At 36.9% G+C, this 20247-nt stretch overlaps 1 protein-coding gene across 25 annotated transcripts in view; it reads left to right on the top strand.

The window, feature by feature from the left end:
- The first annotated feature begins 10687 nt into the window (after positions 1 to 10687).
- Positions 10688 to 20247, top strand: part of obsl1b (obscurin like cytoskeletal adaptor 1b) — a 32331-nt gene continuing 22771 nt past the window's right edge. For 4 of the 25 annotated variants that reach the window (XM_043248317.1, XM_043248319.1, XM_043248318.1 and 1 more), the window contains exons 1-12: positions 10688 to 11080; positions 13314 to 14429; positions 15531 to 15800; positions 15935 to 16195; positions 16294 to 16599; positions 16972 to 17238; positions 17343 to 17618; positions 17827 to 18102; positions 18266 to 18541; positions 18824 to 19099; positions 19399 to 19674; positions 19896 to 20237. In XM_043248317.1, the coding sequence (XP_043104252.1) occupies positions 13415 to 14429; positions 15531 to 15800; positions 15935 to 16195; positions 16294 to 16599; positions 16972 to 17238; positions 17343 to 17618; positions 17827 to 18102; positions 18266 to 18541; positions 18824 to 19099; positions 19399 to 19674; positions 19896 to 20237 (3841 nt within the window). In that variant the 5' untranslated portion in view covers positions 10688 to 11080; positions 13314 to 13414. The remainder of the gene's footprint in view (positions 11081 to 13313; positions 14430 to 15530; positions 15801 to 15934; positions 16196 to 16293; positions 16600 to 16971; positions 17239 to 17342; positions 17619 to 17826; positions 18103 to 18265; positions 18542 to 18823; positions 19100 to 19398; positions 19675 to 19895; positions 20238 to 20247) is intronic. The other 21 variants (XM_043248326.1, XM_043248325.1, XM_043248324.1 and 18 more) reach the window with 17 other exon arrangements.

Raw genomic sequence — 20247 nt, 5'->3', positions numbered from 1 at the left:
GTTTGCATTATTAGCATTATTATTATTATTATTAACAAAAGAAAAGTTATTTCCTAAGGAACTTGATTCTTTTTATTGTTATTTATTATCATTTAAAGCCTAATAGCAATTCTAGATTTCTCAGAATGCTTTGGTTTTTCCAATATTAAACCTATTTCTAAGAATGTTTTTTTCTTCTTCTGAGAAAATGAAGTCATGGTCACAATAAGACAAGACAGAAAAAAGAGATTAGAAAGGGGAAAAAACAATTCTTGTTCTTTTAGAAAAACATGTTTTTAGCATTAGAATAGATAAGTAAATTATGTAGAAAATTGTAATTGATGGGTGAACAAGGTTGGTAACACTAGGTAAAAGCTTCTGTGAACTAACATTGAACAATGTATATTTGAAATAATCTTTTTAAATGTTAGTTAATAAAAGAGTAATTTCAGTTTAACATTTGTTTGTTAGTTACTGATAAATGAACTAATATAAATATTTTTTTAATGAAATTGTTGCATACATTTTTGTAAACAGAGCAAATATGTAGTTTTAAAAATAATATAACTGTTAATCATATGGCTTTATCTACAAGACTGCAGAAACCTGTGTAGGTGGAGACAATGTTTTTTGCAGTCTTTAGTTGATAGCACTGCCAGGGTGTTGGCAGACAGATCATTCACAGTAAATCACTGGCATCACTGTTATTAAATGATAAGTGTGTAATATCTGCGCCAATGTGGCACCGAACAAAAATGCAAAAACAATTACGCAGATTCTCTCGTTTGGCAAACAGATTGCTAATTTTGTCTGTTGAGCCTCGGGCAAAAGTCAATCGGCATCACTAAAGTGATCTGCAAAAATAATGAAAACAATTGTAAAAAAAACACTGTTACAGCATTTTAGTTTTTACGGTTTTAACTTAAATTTACAGTTAAATACCGTAATTTCATTAACTTCATTAATTTTAATATACCAACCAAGTAGTGAAATCTGGTTTGTACCAGGTGGTGATGAGAAAATCACATGATGAACCAAAGCCCATCACAAGCAGCTTTTAAATAGTAAAATATATAAAAGGAGCACAGTGTCATTTCCACAAGCACTAAAGACCACCATTAAACTGAAATAAATAATACATTGATTACAGTGATTTAAAAAACATCAAATATAAACGACAGGTGAAATGCAATGCAGGGAATTCTGGGAAATATCAATTTACGTTTTTTTCTCAGTGAATTTTACTGTAGCATTTTGACAGTTCACGTTCATCACGTTCATCTTTTACAGTGTAGTCCTGCTGCAAACACATCACCGGTTACGTCAGTTTCAAGTATATCTAGGTGATTGAAACAAGCAATGTTTTGATAACCAACAAAACCTCACCTACAGCTGCCTCTGCTTGTTAAACTTGGATAGCATATTGTATTTTTTTTTAAAAAGTGACATCACCTTGTTTGTACTGAGGAAAGCTTTGAACCGCCATTAAGAAAAGGGGTCAAAAAAAAGAAACAAATCTGATCCTGTCTCTGAATGGGAACCGTTTCGATCGTATACAGAGTTTCGCCTATGCTTTCAGCCCTAATTTGTCTCCCAGATGAACTTGTCACTGGCGCTTGAGAGGAGCATGACCTAGAGTGTAATTTTAACTTGGGGTTACGTGGTGTGCTTGTGCAATGCAAAGGATAAGACGAAGTCCATTGTGAGCAGAGTGCTTCTCACACATAAAAGTTAATCACTTCTCAAATATGTCTGTCACTGTCTGGTATGCTGTCAGTTAGAATGGACTCATAAAATCAGGATCTAGATAAGACGTGTCCAATGAGCGTGAGACATCGGATTCTTAAGGATTGGAAATGCTCTTTCGTGACCACTTTGGGTAAACATGCTTCTAGACGTAGTATGAGATTAAACAAAGATCCTTTTAAGAGTGATCACAAAATATTTCCGGTTTCTTTCAAGTTGAACCCAGACCGCACATTCTTTACAACAAGTGCGAGGTAAAAGAACCTGTCGTCCAATCAGATTTATGCACCAGTGTGAACTGGGTCAATAAGAGTGCAGCTTTTGTTTTCACAGTCAGGTCAGCTTTCTTGGGAACAGCGGGTCACCCAGAGAGGAAGAGGAACAGACACATACACACACCTTCAGTTTCGGAAACACACACTGGCACTCACACGCACGCAGTGAGGCTGCCTCATCAAAGCATCTCCAGCATGTTCTCATTATGAGCACTTTGCACCATGGGTAACCTCTCGGTGAGGAGGAGAGGGAGGAGATGGGAGGATCGCCGAGGAGTCTGATGCTAGTTAAGTTCAGTCACTGCCTCTGGAGTTAAAGCTGTGATCAGCAGTTTGTGGGCTGCTGTTGAAACACGTTCCCACCCCTGATGATCTTTGCATTCCTATAAAAGCAAAGAATGCATTAAGAATATGGCAGAAATATATATGAGTGTATATATATATATGCATATATACATACATGTATGAGAATATATATATTATATATTACGGTAAATGCAATATATTCTGCATTTTATCACCATGGTCATATTTCTTCTTCACTAAACCAACCTTTCTTTTCTTTCTTAAAAGAACACCACTTAAAAAAAGACTCATTTTGCAACTCCCCTAGAGTTCAACAATAATGTTTTACTGTTTTGTATCCATTCAGCTGACCTATAGGAATTTTAGCTGTAGCTTAGCATAGATGACTGAATCTGATTAGACCGTTAGCATCACAAAAATGACAAATAGAGTTTTGATATTTTGAAAACAGTTTCTATATTTTTCCTATTTAAAACTTGACTCTTCTATAGTTCCATAGTGTACTAAGACCGACGCAAGACGAAAAGTTGCGGTTTTCTAGGCTGATTTGAACTAGTAACTATGTTCGAAAATTACAGCTTTTCATTTTATGTCAGTCTTAGTACACAGTGTAACTATCAAGCAAAAATATTAGAGAATTGAGTGTCAGTTTAATGACAAGATTAAACCAGAGGACAACCAAGATTAAGCAACAACCAAAACTCCATCTGTTGCAAAATTAGCCTAATTTAAAAAAAGTGGCATGTTCCTTTAACTTGTACAGGACAGAGGCACATTAAAGAGTAATGAAAACGTGATTTATGTTTAAACGAGCATTTTATCATTATAAATGATGTTTATAAGTGATTTACACTCTGTCTGGTAGACTTGGCAAAAACAATCTAAAAAAGTATGTTAAGTAATAGAACAAAAACAAGTAATATGTTGACCTTCTTTACATTCTGTGAATTTTGTAAATCTTATTGGCAAGCAAAAGTGTATGTTGCACTAATGCTGAATGTTATGCTACTGGTGTTCCCATACTACTGGATATAGGAACGAAACAATTATTTTTCAACAATTTTACAATGATTTTTGCACTCTGTGCTATTGGTAAACTGTAAGATGTTGTATTTGAAGGTAAATTATTTACATTAAAAAAGTGCAAGATGTCAAAAAGCAGTGACAATTCATCAGATCTTTATCAAGTATAGTGCACCTAAATATATTTTGATATGAAGAAAATAAAACTAACTATTTAAAATAAACCAAACAAAACTAGAAATGTTGAATGGCTTATGCTGAAACACTAAAAGTAAAAATTAAATAATTAATATTTTAATAGAAATATAAAACAGGAAGACAAGTCAGAATTATCACATGTTAACCAACAGAAAAATTGCAGAAAATGAACAGAAGAAAAAACTATTATTAGTGGTTGCTGTCAATAAAAGCAGTCCATATAATTAGCCATAGATTTGTGGAGCAAACAGGCAACGCAAGTCATTATAACTGATCTATGAAGTACACTGTAGCTCTCAAATCATAATATGATTTGACTTTAGCTGTAATATGGAAAATAGCAGAAACATCTTCACATTTTCAGCCTTTAAGTCACACAGTTTATGTAACACAAGTTACACAAGTTTTATGTTTCTAGTACAAGCAAGACCATCTGGATCACACAAGCGTTTTAATTAAGCTAAAAAAGATGCTTACTGTGTCAGGAAGACATTAGTAGACTTATTTTGATTTCAGGAAGGATTTTAGACCTAGAAAAAAAAATATATCAACACCAGATTTTTGGCAACCACAGTTAAGAGAACAGATTTCCTTCACAGATGAAAAAAATCAAGGTAAACAATGTTCAAAGAGTGAAGCCCTGTATTTACAAAAGGTCGGCCATTTCAGAATCAAACAAACACACAACTAGATTAGTCTTTGACTAGACACAACACATAAAACTATTTATTTATATATATTTTTTTTACAATTATCAGTCTAGCAGTTCTAGTTGAGAAGAAAAGCTGTTATTTTCCAGCCTGGGCATTAATGGTAAATTTCATGGAAAAATTTAAAAATCTTTAGTTCAGTTCTCAAAGTGACATAAGGGTCAAACGCTCGAAGCCCTATACCATGAACAGAAAGTTCTAAACATCTTGCTTATACACCTGGAGTTAATAAAACGTCTCAAAAAGTCAAGATATGTTGTATAATCCCCTTACATAAGCAATCCTCAAATTCAATCACAAGTTCTTTTTTTGACATTTAACCATTATTCGACCTTTTGATTGTTGCCAAAATGTGAGCGCTATAACTCATAAAAAGAAGTCCAAAACAAAAAAAATTACAAAATCAAACCAAACTACTTTCATATGCTTTTTCATTGTTTAAGAATCTGGTATCTAGAGCTGAGACAAACAAAAACACTTCCATGTCCTACAAGTGGTTCCAGGCAAAATCATTTTCGATAGGACATAAATGTGCTTTACCGGGCTATCGTGCGTCAAAGAACAAACAGAGACAGGAACGTTTTACGGTTTGTTCCACCTGTCAAAAATCTGTTAAGACCAAAGTTGTAGTTGGTTTACACCCGGTGATGGAACATCCTCATCTCGTCTGTCAAAAAAGTGCTTCGTTGTGCTCATCCGTGTCCTCCAGCTAAACTCCAGTCATTTCCCTCTTGTTTTGTATTGTGCTGGTCTTGTGCAGAAATAATCTGCAGTTCTGTTTCAAACACAGGCCTTTTGAATTCATTCTATTTAAGAACGTCACTCGTCAAAGACTCTGCTGTTTAGAGATGAATGTGTCTGGTCTAGTTTTTCTGTCAAGAGTGGATTTCACATTTTAACTTTTAGAATGCTTACTCAGATTCCACTAATATGACATTCGAGCTGTTGACTGATCCGCGTATGCTGCTCTATTCTCAAGGAATTTGGATTGGTGTTGTTATACCACAGTTGGGAGTTGCAGAACAATAGGAAAATTGTTTGAAAGATGACATAATTTTGTAGCAATATGTGCATATTTGTACTGTGTTATTGGATCAATGACACTAATGTTTAAAAGACAAATGTTACCAAATGCTTTCAGATGCATTGCATGATAAAAAAAAAAATTTAAAGAACAATTTAAAAAGTCATTAAATATGTCTCCTTGCATTTTTAGTACATTATTCAAAGCATGTCTTTAAATATGTATCTAGGGCCACAAGTTTAGTTATTTGAGTAAAGCAATGGCTAACAATGAAAGCATCCTGTTATCTGAGTGTGGAATCAGAACGAGGGGCCTTTTGCCTCAGGTTGTGTAAGGTGCATAAATCTGGTAGCTGTAAGAAGTTCATATGAGATAAGATTTCTGCAGTTTATTGTATGACAAAAGTCTCAATAACTTGAATCTTTACGAGTATTAACATAATGCCATACATTGTGATACAAGAGTTACATTGTGCCTCACGAGTAAGAATGTGCAGGTGTTATTAAATGATGTGCTACTGTATATATTTAGCTCAGGTTTCTTAGATACGTGTGTGTTGGTTTTCACAATCACTTCTCCCACATTCAGCACAAAAAGACCTATAACAGTCTATCTAGATAAAACACCTGCTATTAAATTTGTACTTACTGTATTTAACAAGCACAGTGTTCATTATTTGTTGCTTAATTATGTGTGGCCGAGTGTGTTTGCTCTCATGAACTCCAAATCGTTGCCTGATTAATTTTCTGAACGAGCAACATAACCGAAACAGGGTCAGAAAACGTTTGAGCTCAGAGCCCAGAAAGAAAATGCTGAATTTATCGTGATTTTTAAAGAAAATATTCACAAACTCAAAACAGGACAAAAGGTCACAAACACTCTCAATGGAAGCACCTGAGTGGAATCTGCATAATTTTGCTCCAGGTGCTCCTGCGGACTGCCTTGTTCACACATGTAGACCAGCATACCTTCATCTACCACCCTACAACTTCTGTGCCTGGAGCCAGGTAGCTAGTGCTGTCCAGCGCTCACAAAACCAATAAAATCCCTGACACCTTCCATTCAGTTCATCCTCCATCTGTAAGGGCAGAAAGATTAAAAAATTTATAAATGAACTATTTCATATAAAAAGTGCAACAAGCTATTTATAATGAATTAGACTTATTTCATCAGACAGTTATAATAGACAGATTCTTTCTATTAATTTAACAGCTTTTTAACATTGGTTAATATACATTACTAGTCTTCCTGGACTAAAAATGAACAGTATTTGGTCACACTTTCACACCTATTAGTTGCTTATTAGCATGCATATTATTAGAATATTAGCCATTTATTAGTGCTAATTAAGCACATATTAATGCCTTATTCTACATGACTTTATTCTACATCCTTAATCCTACCCAATACTTAAACTTAACTTAACAACTACTTTACTAACTATTAATAAGCAGCAAATGAACAATTTATTGAGGGATAAGCCGTAGTTTATGCATTAAGTGCATAAAGTGTTTCTCAATATTTTTTACATAATTAATTAGTGAAGGTTCATGTCGATTTCTATATATAATTATATAGATTATTCTATAGAAAAATTATTCTATGTATTAGATTTATATATAATATATGGATTATTCTATATATTATTCTATAGATGATACATGACATTTCAAGTCACAGACATTAACATTATTTAATTTTAATTTAATCGTGACATGTGAATTCATCCTGAAAATTATTATTAGTAATGCTCATGTTTTAGAATATACATATAACATAAACTGTCATTTCAATTGAAATCCAAAATCATTAAACTTTATTGTGAAGTGTTACAGTTGAATATTTCTTAAAAGGATTATTTTAAGAAAGCGTATTGCTTTTGCGGATGTTGCCTATAAAACAAGCAAAGATGAAATTTATTTTTATAAAATAAAAGATTGAAGTCCACTTAAAAGACTGACCGAAGGAAGGACCGCATAGCTACTGATTCTTTGTCACCACACAGTGGCTGCCGAATTGAACTGCAAGACTGTTGCTTCTTAATTTGTGAACAATCTGGCCTAATTTACTTACAGTGTATTAAAACACTTCTTTGTTCGGATTAAAGATGTGCTTCAAATATGAACGTGTTTAAACAAATGAATAAGTAGGCAGACAGTTCGTAATGACTCGACTCAGTCAGACACCTTCCAGCTGAAATGTTTCCTGGCAAAAAAAAAACAAGCAAGTAGAGACAGGGCACTAAAGACATTTAGCATCCAGGCAGCATTCTCAACCTTGTGTGAATTCATTCGCGTTGCCCGGGCCGCGCAATCATCTGATATATATGCATCAACTGCTTTCTTTCAACACAGTAGGATTAAATTTTGTGCTTTTGCGATTTGCAGAGCTAGTAATATTAAATGACAGCTTGGCTCCGCTGTAGATCAGCGTATAGGAATAGACTTGTCAGGCTCAATTTGAAATCATGAGGAAACAGTGAGGTAGATGAAGGAAAAACAAATAGTGAAAATGGATGGCTTTGCACCTATGGAAACTGCGAGGTCAAGCCAGGTTTGTGTCACTCTGACTTAGCGATACACACATAAATGCTGTCACGACTAGAAACCAGCCGTTTAATGTGCCGAGGCTTCAGCTTCTAAAATGCATGAACCAGCTGAAGCGACAGCAAGAGAAACGATCGCGTCGTTGTATTTTCAAGCAAAATTGAGAGCATTTTTCAATTACTTGGAAAGATCTTCATTTCAGCACGTCGTCTAGAGCATTCGTTTACACAGTGCTTTGAACGAAGTCAAAGTCAAACATGCTCACGTGCAGCAGAAGAGCAATGAATGGGGGACAGGCATATTTTCGCCAATAATCAGACATTTTCTTGGTATTCTGACATCCTTTGCTAAAGATGTGCTGCCGTACACATTCAACATTCATGTCCGTTCATGTTTCAGAAGGCAATCTGAGAAAGTATTTGGAGCCTGGGGAAACTATCTGTGCTTTACATTTAGTAGTTTATCAGCTTATTCCATCCACTGAAACGTCAAGTGAGTTATTCATCAGATCATTTACACCTGTGAAAATCTCCCGACTGCACATTACATCGCGTCATTAGATACATGGCCAAATGGTTTCTATGATGCTATCCACATATTCAGTAGTTCAATTTCTACAGTAGCACATTCTGTGATTATTTAAGCCAATAGCATTTCCCCACATCAAAAATTATTTTATGTTCGGGAATAAAATGGCTTAATAAACACTAATATGTCTTGTTAAACCCTAAATAATATTTTCATAATTTATGCATGATCTTCTAATTAGATTGAAATAATACATATTAAATATTATCAACTGTTAAAAAGCAACATTTACCTTGCTTTTTCAGTAGGATTGTATAAACACTTTTGGAAAAGAAAATGTCACAGGTATTTCTAGCAGCAATAACGTGATTAATGCAGTACTGAATAATGAAAAATTCTATATGTTTTGACTATGAACAACATTTGTCTCTTGACTTGGTGAAATCAGATCTGCTACTTGCCCAGTATTCGTTGTTCATTATTTATTACAGATCACTCTTTGGGGAGCTCAGAACTAAACCATATGAAAAATATTGCAAGTAGAGGCATTTTACACTTTTCAGCTTCATGACGTATCTTCATCTCTGTGCCTCTACGTATTACAAGCTTGATTACCATAGATAAACCAATGTTTTCTAAAAAAAAAAAAAAAAAAAGATATCACATGTTGGACGAGCAGCCACCTTTGTAAACAAATGGCTAAGAATATGTTTGGAGAGTTCTAGCAGGCATGCAGCCAAGATCTTACAACATGTCAGAGCTGGTCAGAAGAAAGCTGCTCATAAAGCAATGACAACATATTTTAAATTTAGAGTTCTTTTAGCTGGATACAACGGAACTTTGCAGCAGTTTCAGCTCCTTAGACATTTTTGTTTGCCTCACATTTAAAATTTCAGTTTGATACGTGGGTCTAGCTAGAAACGAAATGACTGATTGTTTGAGGGACAGACAGATACGTATTTTTATTTTTTGGAACCCTGAATCAAAAGGTTCCGGACAAAACTGTTTAAACGGCATGTGGACATGAAGTCTAATCTAAAATAAGCTAAATGGGTACTGACAGCTGTAGCAGTTCTTCCGCCAGCAGAGGGAAGGAGAGAGCTGTTTAGTGCTCTCCAGAGAAGCACTTAACCTTATCAAACCACTATAAATAACAATTCATTATTTATTTTTATCATTTTGCAAAAAATATTTCTACTACTTATTTTAAACATAAGCTATTCAACTTATCTATCATATAGACAGTATCAAAAATATGCTACTACTCCTACATTTTAAAGTGCATTTCATACAAAAAAAAAAAACAGGCCACATATATTGATGACCCTATACACCTAGATCTTGGTGGCAAGTGAATCACATTCATATCCAACATGAAGCTTTTACTCAAACTTCTTATTTTAATGGAAAATACATCAACACGGTCTTGTGATTTTACCGGGTCTTTATCTGCAAAGCATAGCTATTAACAAACCCTCAATGTTGTTTTTACAGTTATTCCTTTTGCACAGTCAATATTGCAACAGGTTGCAACACGTACAAAAAATGACGCACTTGCTAATATCTTCTTTAGCAGCTGGTGGAATTTGGAAGTTTCAAAAAGAGGACCGCTAATCCCTGCAGGTTTTCACAAAGTGGCTTGTACAAACCGTTTCATTGCCAGGATGCTGGTTTCAGGGTTCAGGGTAAGATCAGATTACTTCCAATGGCTGAAATCAGAGGAGGCAGCGTTGAGCCTGTGAGACGTGAGCCTCTAAACAGCTGAGGGGTCACTGCTCTCTGTGTTCACCCTCACACATTCATAAGCCCGATCACACGTGCATGCAACTCCCCTCTGGATCTGTTCTTTGAATGCTTCATTAAAAAAAAAAAAAAGGCATTTCACAGTTGCTCAGTTTATGTAAGTACACTTTGCTCCCTTCTCTGACAATGAAATGCATGATGCATTTCGATATAACACTATCGTCTATGTCACACCAGAAAACATATAACGGCATTTACATAAAATGTTGTTGTCATTGTTTTTAAACAGGCCAGAGTACGTGCGTTTGCTGTACTTGTCTTAGTAATTTATAGCGCTTACACCTCTACTAAGGCTGATGACAGATCCCATAAAATTATGACCATTACCAGGAATCCTCTGCAGTCTCTGAATGCCTTTGGATAGCTACGGAGGCGCTGATGCCAAAAACAAAAGGTTCGGAATATTCACCTAAATGCTGAAAGTTTTCAGGAGGCCAGAAGGCTACTGCCCTTCTCCTTAAGTTTTATTGCAAGGACTCAAGTAAGTCAAGCAATCTGCTCAGGACGAGCCATCCGACCTATCTTTAGCCACTCAGAGCAAGTGAATGGAGAGCCTGACTTATCTTCACTGCTGTCATCGAGGCTGCCAGTATTTTTAGGGGACAGCAGCAGCTGCAAAAGCATTTAATGGTCTTCTACGAACAATGACACTAGGGGTGTCTCAGGACTAAACGCCACAGAGATTGTGGGACTGCTGGAGCGATCAAAGGAAAGCTGTCTGTTAAGACTAAAATCATCTTAAAAGGGGCATGTAAAAGATTTGGCAAAATGGGCAGGTGACACTGGTTAACGAGGAGGACATATTCCCAAGAAATTTACAGAAGAGAAAAAGGATTATTCTTTTATAAACCCACTACCGCTGGAAGTGAAGGCCAAGTGAAGCAGGAGAAGCTGGTTGCCACGGAATGTATATTGACAGTTGTCTCTAAGGACTGAAGAGAGGTAGGATATGTTTGTTACAAAGTGCAGTTTCCCTGAGGTCAAAGGTCAGTCTAATTAAATTAGGAGCACAAACAGGAGGTTAATCTCCTTTTAAAGTCCTAAGGGACATTGTCGATGTATTTAATATACATTTAAACCTTTAAGTTTAATCCCAGTAATAGGGTTTAATTATACGATATAATAAAGAGTATGTTCGCTGATTTTTCGTCTTTCTGAGTTCTTTAACATTTTCTTTCTGAGTTCTTTGACGTTGAACTGTTTTCTTTATTTGGACAATACCTAATATACACTATGCAGTGGACATATAGAGCATATAGTAATAGGGTTAGTGTGTTCAAAGCTCTCTTAAGGAGATTCTTATAAGGTAGTTTTTGTGTTACTTATATCATGTGTTGTTGTCTTGTTTGTAGAGTAGCACAAACCTCAATGCGTAGCATGATGAATAACCAGCAGACGTTTAAGGTTCTGAAAAGGACACCTGATCGTTTTCCTGAAGTTCGCTGTGCGTCATAGATTCCCAGGACTAGCGATTCATGTGTTCTGCCATCCTAAAACAGATAAATTAGCTCTGGCGTATAAACATTCCCCTGTACACTTTAGAGGCCAAACATGCAGCGTGATTGAAATTGAGAAGCCACATTAAAAAAAATATAGCGTATGAGGGTATATTAAACCAACATGATCTGGACTGCTTCATATGCATATTTTCAGAGGAAGATATCACTTAAAAGTACAGAGCAAGTGTTTCTTTTCTTGAAATGAATGACAAACAAACTAATTTTGACAATGACATTTACCACCTAAATTCGTCACTGCATTTGCTAAAAGGGGTGTGAGAGTGGCATAGCATATTTTGACTGAGAGGTCCCCGCGGGGTGTGTCCTGAGACCTGTGTTGTATGTGCACGCGTGTTCTGTAGTGTGCTTTGTGATACCTGACACATGCCCTCTCACAGGTCTTTATTTAGGGCATACTATATAAAGCATTTTCCCATTGAAATACAGCACCAGCTGTGTTAGCTATGTGTTGTGGTCGTTGTTGCAGTATGGCTAAAAGATGGTTCACCACTTCTCACACAAGGCATAATATCTAGCAGTCAATATAGAGCATATATATCAACTGCTGTTAGTACACATACCAAAATTCATCCAGTTTTTAATAAGCTTGTATATAGTAAGCCAGATTGTTGACAATTTGAGAAACAGCTGAAGTAGTTTTTCAAAATTGGGATTTGAAAAGTTTGGTTATTAATTTTGCATTGTCTGAAAAGACAAATACAGTTAAACAATTCATGCTATGGACGGGTCAAGTAATTTCTCAAAAAAACAAACTAAAGCACTTTAATGAATGTCAGGTCCAGTGCCAGGTCTGCTTCTGCTTTTAAGTGGAATGAAATAACAAAATTTTTATAATTATATAATAATAATTATTATTTTCATGTATATTAATGAGAAAATAAAGTTGCATTAATCTATAATGAATACTGACGTTGAAAAATTGCTGAGAAACCACACATTCTCTACATTCATTCATATTGCTGAACATTCAAATTTCACCCTAGTTAATAAAATGTCATATGTGACCCTGGACCACAAATCCAGTCTTAAGTAGCAAGAGTATATTTGCAGCAATAGCCAAAATTATACTAAAAATTATAGATTTTTCTTTCATGCCAAAAATATATCTTCTGCATTTCATACTGTAAATATATCAGAATCTAATAATTGATCTCTAATATGCATTGCTAAGAACTATTTGGACAACTTTAAAGACAATTTTCTCAATATTTTCTCAATATATTTCAAGCAGTTATATCTCGGCCAAATATTGTCTTATTCTAACAAACTATACTCCACTGGAAAACGTATATATATTAAGCTTTCAGACGTATACCTGCATGTATAAATCTCAATTTTAAGAGAATTTTACCCTTGTGGTCACATGTAGGTTTCTTTTATATAATATATCTATATATATATATACATATACTCATATGTGACCACAAAATGTCATTAGGGTAAATTTCTGTTAAACACACACACACACACACACATATAAATATTTTTTATTAAAAAAATGTATCCTGTTTGCTATCTCAATTCAAATTCAGGATTTTGAAAGGAATTTAAAAGGCATGCAACCTGTTATTTATAGGACATACTGTGTAATGTATGAATCTGTTGGTTATTATCAGAGCATGTATTAAATGTAATTTTCTTTGTTTTCGGAATAGAGACTTGATAAACAGCCGGACAACAACATTCTTCCAAAGTAATATAGAGACTGAATGCCTGTAGCCTGTCAATCTGAGCGGAGGTTGGCAAGCGAGCAGGGATGGATGTGTTTGGTGGAGCGCCACGTTTCCTGGCCTACCCTCGTCCTGTGGTAGTACAAAGTGGCACAGATGCAGTTCTGAAATGCCAAATTGGGGGGGATCCCAGACCAGCAGTTATATGGGAGAGAAACAATGAGAAGATTCATCCAGAGGGCAGATATCGGGTGTTTGAGGATGGCAATGTCTATAACCTTATCATAACCTCTGTGACAATGGAGGACAGTGGGCAATACATCTGCAAGGCCAAGAACTGCATTGGAGAGACTTACGCAGCAGCCACTTTGAAAGTAGAAGGTGAAGCACAGGAGATGGAATTTCGGGAGGAAAACAAGCCCCGCTTCCTCATCAAGCCCCTCTCGACTAGAGTTGGACGAGGAGAAGATGCTGTGTTCTCCTGTAAGCTATGGGGAAATCCTAGACCAGAAGTGATGTGGGAGAAGGATGGCAAAAAGTTAAATGAGATCTTTGAAAGCACACATTTCGCCATCAGCTATCAAGATGGAGGATGGTTCCAACTAAAGATTTTCAAGACAAGAGCACCAGATGGAGGGGTGTACACATGCAAGGCCAGGAATGAATCTGGAGAAAGTCTGGCGGGGGCTGTGCTATTGGTGGATGCTGGACCAGGACATGAAGATGAAGGGAACCGTAATGGATACACTAATGGCCACTGGAAAGCACATCAGGGAAAACAGAGAAGTGGCAGGCAGGTTGCGACTAGGCTGAAAGATGACCCACTGCCAAACTCAGCCAAAGTGAAAATGTTTGCAGTGACGGAAGGGAAACATGCAAAATTCCGGTGCTATGTAACAGGGAAGCCAAAACCAGAAATATTATGGAGGAAAGATGGGAGACTTATCTTGTCTGGGAGACGGTATCTTTTGTATGAAGACAGAGAGGGTTACTTCACACTTAAAGTTCTCTACTGCAAACAACAGGACAATGGAGTTTATGTCTGTTCTGCTTCAAACACTGCAGGGCAAACCTTGAGTGCTGTACACCTTATCGTCAAAGGTAAGAGTCATTGAATTTGGGATACGATCAATGCTGATAAATACAAGTGACCTTTTTAAAAATATGCCATAAACTTTATATGGCCTGTACAATTAAGGATCCAGTTGCCCTCTGTTGTGTTAAGCATTTGGTACTGTAATTAACGGTAACTTTTATGATGATTTAGTTGTATGAAATGCATCAAGGGAGCTTTAAAATTACCTGACCTGGCCAAACTCATTAACATGAAATAGATTCCACTCAGTCCTATATCTGCAAAGTCACTTAGGCTTTGAAAGGCCTGAGGCCCACACATGTGATAGAAATCTCTGGAGGCAAGCTCATATTTCTCACATGGACCATCAAACAGTCAAAACTGATTGCTTTGCATGACTATATTGTATCAGAGCCAGGCAACTCCATAAAGCTCAAAGTCTAAACCGAAGGTATGACTACAAAAGCTTGCATTAACAAGACAAAAAAATAGTAATACTGTCAAGGATGTCATATACTCTTTAAGACATATGTATCAAAGCTACATACCTTTTAGTAGGGTACGCAAAAAAACATAAAACATGAAAAATTATAATAAGAAACAAAATTTCAATGTCAAATCATGTTTTCAGTAATTTTATCTTGATGGTAAACCTAACTGGACCAGCACATTTTCAGAATTTTCCCCCTTTTTTCACTTTTTTTATTTTTTCATAGGTATTTTAAACAAGAACATTCCACAAAATAGTATATCAATAACTTTCTAAAATGTGTAGCAATATGAAAACAACATTGTTACAAATGATCTCATTAACATCTTAATAATATTAACTAGATTACTTTGAATTTTTAAGCATGAATATCTAGGATGATCAAGGCTAATTTATTCAAAGCATGGTCTTTCTGGTTGAAGCTGGTTCATATTAAGGCTGTCTTGTTGGTTAGTTAGTTAAAAAGCATGATGAGGACATCAAGCACATCACCACCCAAAACACAACATATGAGGGGTAGGTATTTTATATGTTGCCACTGCATCTCTGCAAAGATAATTCAGACCCATCCATTAGTGACATAAAAACACATTTTAAGAACTTTCCTTTTTGGGTTCTTTCCATCTTGTTACAACAGAGCCACCTGTCCGATTTAAGCAACCACTGAATGACTTGCAAGTATGGGAGAGGGACTTGGCTGTTCTTGAGTGTGAAGTTCCTGAGGACTCTGTTCCAATCACATGGTACTTAGAAGACAGACGACTACAGCCTGGAGCCAAATATGGGATGGAGGAGTGGGGTACAAAACGCAGACTTACAATCCGTGATATTGGAGTTGATGACGATGGGATATATCTCTGTGAGATGGCTGATGGGGGCAGAAGCATTGCAGAGGTAGCAGTCAAAGGTAAAAAAAAACAACAAAAAAAACTGCATCTGCATTGAGAAAAAAAACTAATTCTGAGCATTTGCAACTGTATAACTTCATTGACTACAATCAAAAATAACATTGATGTACTCAATGTAAACTTATTCTTGAAGGTACCATTGTAAGAAAACTGCCACGAAAAGTTGACGTTCTAGAGGGGGAAAATGCAGCCTTCTGTGTGGAAGTGGAGGAGGAAGAAATGGACATTCATTGGTACAAAGATGGAACAGAACTACGGGAGACCCATCAGACCATTCTCAAATCCTTTGGAAGGACACACATCTTGGTTTTTGTCAACACCACACCACAAGACTCTGGTATGGTCATGTTTTATGTGGGTAGATCAAAGACGTCGTCACAGCTACGGGTGAAAGGTATGAAAACATTTGTATGGAATAAGTACACACCTGTTTCACAATGCGCAAATGTATTGATTTTCAATTAACCTCTTCTTCTCTTTTGTCAATATCAGCTGCAAGGCACTGTCCACCAAGCTGTCCTATCGGGGTACAAATAAACACAGAACGAGCAAATGCAGCTCTCCTTTCCTGGTTTCCAGCACAAGACTCTCGGAAGAATCCACCTTCAGGGTATATAATTGAGAGGCAAGAGGTTGGCTCACAAGAGTGGCTGCAATGTTTGACCACAGACTCTGCGACCTCAGTGGAGATTCTTGGTGACAGCGTTCCATGCGAGGCAGACTACAGATTTCGGATATGCAGTGTCAACAAATATGGAAGAAGTGGGAATGTAGAGTTTCCTCGAGCAGTTCACCTTGGTAAGCTCCTGTTTGAGGCTATCATTTGCATACACAAAAAAGCATGATAGTCCCTTATGAATATTCTGTTGACAATAACTCACTTTGCAACTACATGTCAACTACCTTATAATAGAGTATAAGTAGGTTGTCTGATTATTATTTGCTAACTCTTTATTGTGACGATCTCCCAACAGATATTCTACTAACTATAGGTAACTTTTCAAGAACATGTCAACATATTCTAACCCCAGTGCTACCAGTCTACTAACACACTAATGAAAGTTAGTTGACATGTAGGAGCACTGTTATTGTCAACAGGATGTTCCATCAAATAGACCATTAAAATAAAGTGAAACCAAAAGCACTAACAAATTTCATTTCCAATTCCAGTTCCAGTTGCCAGAATCCAAGCACCTCTACAAGATGCTTTAGTGCCAGAGGGTCAGGATGCCTGCTTTACCATTGAGCTGTCTGCCTCAGTTATAGGCACTTGGTTCTTAAATGGAAATCAGCTTCAAGACGATGACCGTTTCTCCATAAGGCGTTCACGAACACACCAGTCTCTACGCATTCGTGGGGTACGGGACACAGACAATGGAGCAGAGATCACCTTCATTGCCTATGGAATTCGAGATTCTGCTGCTTTGTATATACAAGGTATACACCTAACTTTGATTTCCTTGCACTGATATATTTTCATATGAGGATATTAGCTGTTGTACTCGTGTTGTTGAACTTGCTTATATATTCCCATCAATCAGCTCCACTGGTAAAATTCACTCCACTTTCTGAAATGGATCGAAACAAATTTGTGGAGGTCGGTAACCCTATAGTGCTCTACTGTGAGCTGTCAGACCCCGAGGCACCGGTTCGTTGGTATAAGAACGGTGTTGAACTTCAATCAATGGAAGGTCTGCACATCCAGTCAGAGGGAACAATGAGGAGAATTGTCATCCAATCAGCTGATTTCTCCCACTCAGGAGTTTACAGTTGTGATGCTATTGATGACGTCATCAGGTTTAACGTGGAGGTTGAGGGTGAGTCTTTTTTTACTATTCCCTTCTTCAAAGTTGTTAATCAGCTACATAATGTTGACATGTCGGAAATCTAAGAAGGAAGGCATTTATTAATAACATTCATTTGCATTCTTATGAATCAATTTCAAATGAGTATATCCAACAATGGAATATTGCACTTCCGAATCTCTAAAATTTACCAAATAATGCTGAACCAAAACACATATAGCCCCACCAGTGAGGTTCATCGTTGTTCTGGAGGATGAGAGGAACAAGTCCATTGAAGCAGGCTCACCGATAGCACTGCAATGTGAGCTCTCAGATCCACTCGCCCAGGTCTCCTGGTATAAAGATGGTGTGAAACTTCTACCACAAAGTGGACTAGACTTCAGGTCCAAGGGCACACAGAGGCAACTGACTGTCCCGTCAGCTGAATTTTACCACTCAGGGGTGTACAGCTGCAAGACAAGGGGTGATGCTGTCCACTTCAATGTGGATGTTAAAGGTGATTAAAATGTTTAATAGAGAATGAAATTACAATTTTATTTTGCCTGACAAACAATGACTAAGATAAACAAGTTAATTATGACAGATCTTTTTAGTTATATTAATAAAAAATACTATTAAAACCATAAAGTAAGGAATTAAACACTGTAAAATATCCATAGCCCCACCTGTGAGGTTCTCCGCTGTCCCTGAGGTTAAGCGGAGAAAGTGCATTGAAGCAGGCTGGCCCATTGTTCTGCAGTGCGAGGTTTCAGACTCTACTGCACAAGTCCAGTGGTACAAAGATGGGGATGAGCTCCTTTTAAAATCTGGAGTAGACTTCAAATCAGATGACTGCATGAGAATACTCAGTATTCAATCAGCACACCCGTCTCATGCCGGTGTGTACAGCTGCTCAACAAAGGATGATGTCATCAAGTTTCATGTGGAGATAAGAGGTGATTTTGGCCAAATTTTTCCTTACTTACAAATTAACTATGTGTCTTCTTGCAATTATGCGACTAACAATCACTGCTTTCTGTATTGCTCTTTTGTCACATTCTTTAGTACCTCAGTCACCATTTTATTCTGCTTTAACTTTACAATTTTGCATTATCTTTTCATTATGTCATAATGTTCTTGTATATTGAGTTACTGCATGTTATCTTAAAGCAATAGGTCTTTAATCTCGTTAATTTCTTGTAATTCTTGATGATTGTCATATAAACCATCATCTGTAGCTGTGACGGTGAGGTTCTCAGCTGTTCCTGAAGCTGAGAGGAATAAATGCATTGAAGCCGGTGGCCACTTTGAACTCCACTGTAAGGTCTCAGACCCTACAGCCCAAGTCAGCTGGTTCCACAATGATACAGAGCTTCAGCCTGAGACTGGTTTGGATATTCAGTCAGAGGGAGATGAAAGGACACTGGTAGTTAATCCAGCTGAGCCCAGTCATTCTGGATTGTACCGCTGTGAATCATCTGATGACTCTGTCCAGTTCACAGTGGACATCAAAGGTGATATATATGACTTTTTGAGAATCTTGTACATCCAGTAACACATTTGCAAAACTAGTTGCAAACTAACAGTCAAGCTTTTTGTTGTCTACGTCTCTTAGCAGTGCTGTTATGGACATGCCCTCACCATTGCATCCAACTTGTTGGCAGTGATTTGATACAGATGTTACATGTTTTGCATTATTTAACTTGCTTCTTGGCAGACGGTCTGAGAAATCACAGATAGGCAGTCTAGATAGCTTTTTAATAAAGGATATTAAATATGTACATTCTTTAATAATGCAACGGATCACCCTTAGACGCACCAGTGATGCTCTCAGCATTACCAGACACAGAGAAGAACCAGATGGTTGAAGCAGACTACTCCACTGATTTGCACGGTGAGATCTCAGATCCAAATGCCAATGTGTGTTGTTACAAGGATGGTGTAGAGCTCATCTCAAAAAGTCAGCCTCATATCAAATCGGAGTGTACCAGGAGGACGTTAGCTGTCAAGACAGCACAGCCCTCTAACTCTGGATGGTACGACTGTGTGAGAACGGGTGATGTCATCCAGTTTAATGTTCAAGACCAAGGTGATTTTCAAATATTTGCTTCTAATCTACTTAATGTTTTTGTGTGAGGACTAACAACTTTGTGCTCTATGTAGCTTTTAAAAAATCTCTTTAAATGTTTTCTGACAATGTTACTTGTATGTCCTTGGCTTCAATAGCCATAACTGGTTCTGTCTTTCTGAGTTTAGAAAATTAGTCATTCACACTGATTAAAGCATTCCTCTGTCAATGATCATCTGTAGTGCCGCCACCAACATTTTTGGCTGATCCTGAAGTTCAGAAGACCATATGTACTGAAGAAATGGAACCTGTTGCATTACATTATGAAATTTCAAATACCACTCTACATGTCAGCGAGACAAAAGAAGAAAAGGTCATGCTTCCTCAATCTGAGCCTGAACCTGAATTTCAACCTGATTTGAACCTTGATTCCAAATTTGAATTTGAACCCAAATCTGAATCTGAAGTTCACTCAGAGCTGTCCAGAGGAAGTGTAGCCATCCACACACCAGAGACATCTCTTTTTCAAGTAAACAGCCAAAAGATGATCCCAGATGATCCCATCCCATTTGAAATGGACCAAGGTGGTTTGCC

The sequence above is a fragment of the Puntigrus tetrazona genome, chromosome 9 (genome assembly GCF_018831695.1).
Source record: "Puntigrus tetrazona isolate hp1 chromosome 9, ASM1883169v1, whole genome shotgun sequence".
In the NCBI taxonomy this organism is placed as follows: Eukaryota; Metazoa; Chordata; class Actinopteri; order Cypriniformes; family Cyprinidae; genus Puntigrus; species Puntigrus tetrazona.
Note: the sequence above shows the minus strand (reverse complement) of the source record. Positions and strands in the feature narration are given on the sequence as shown.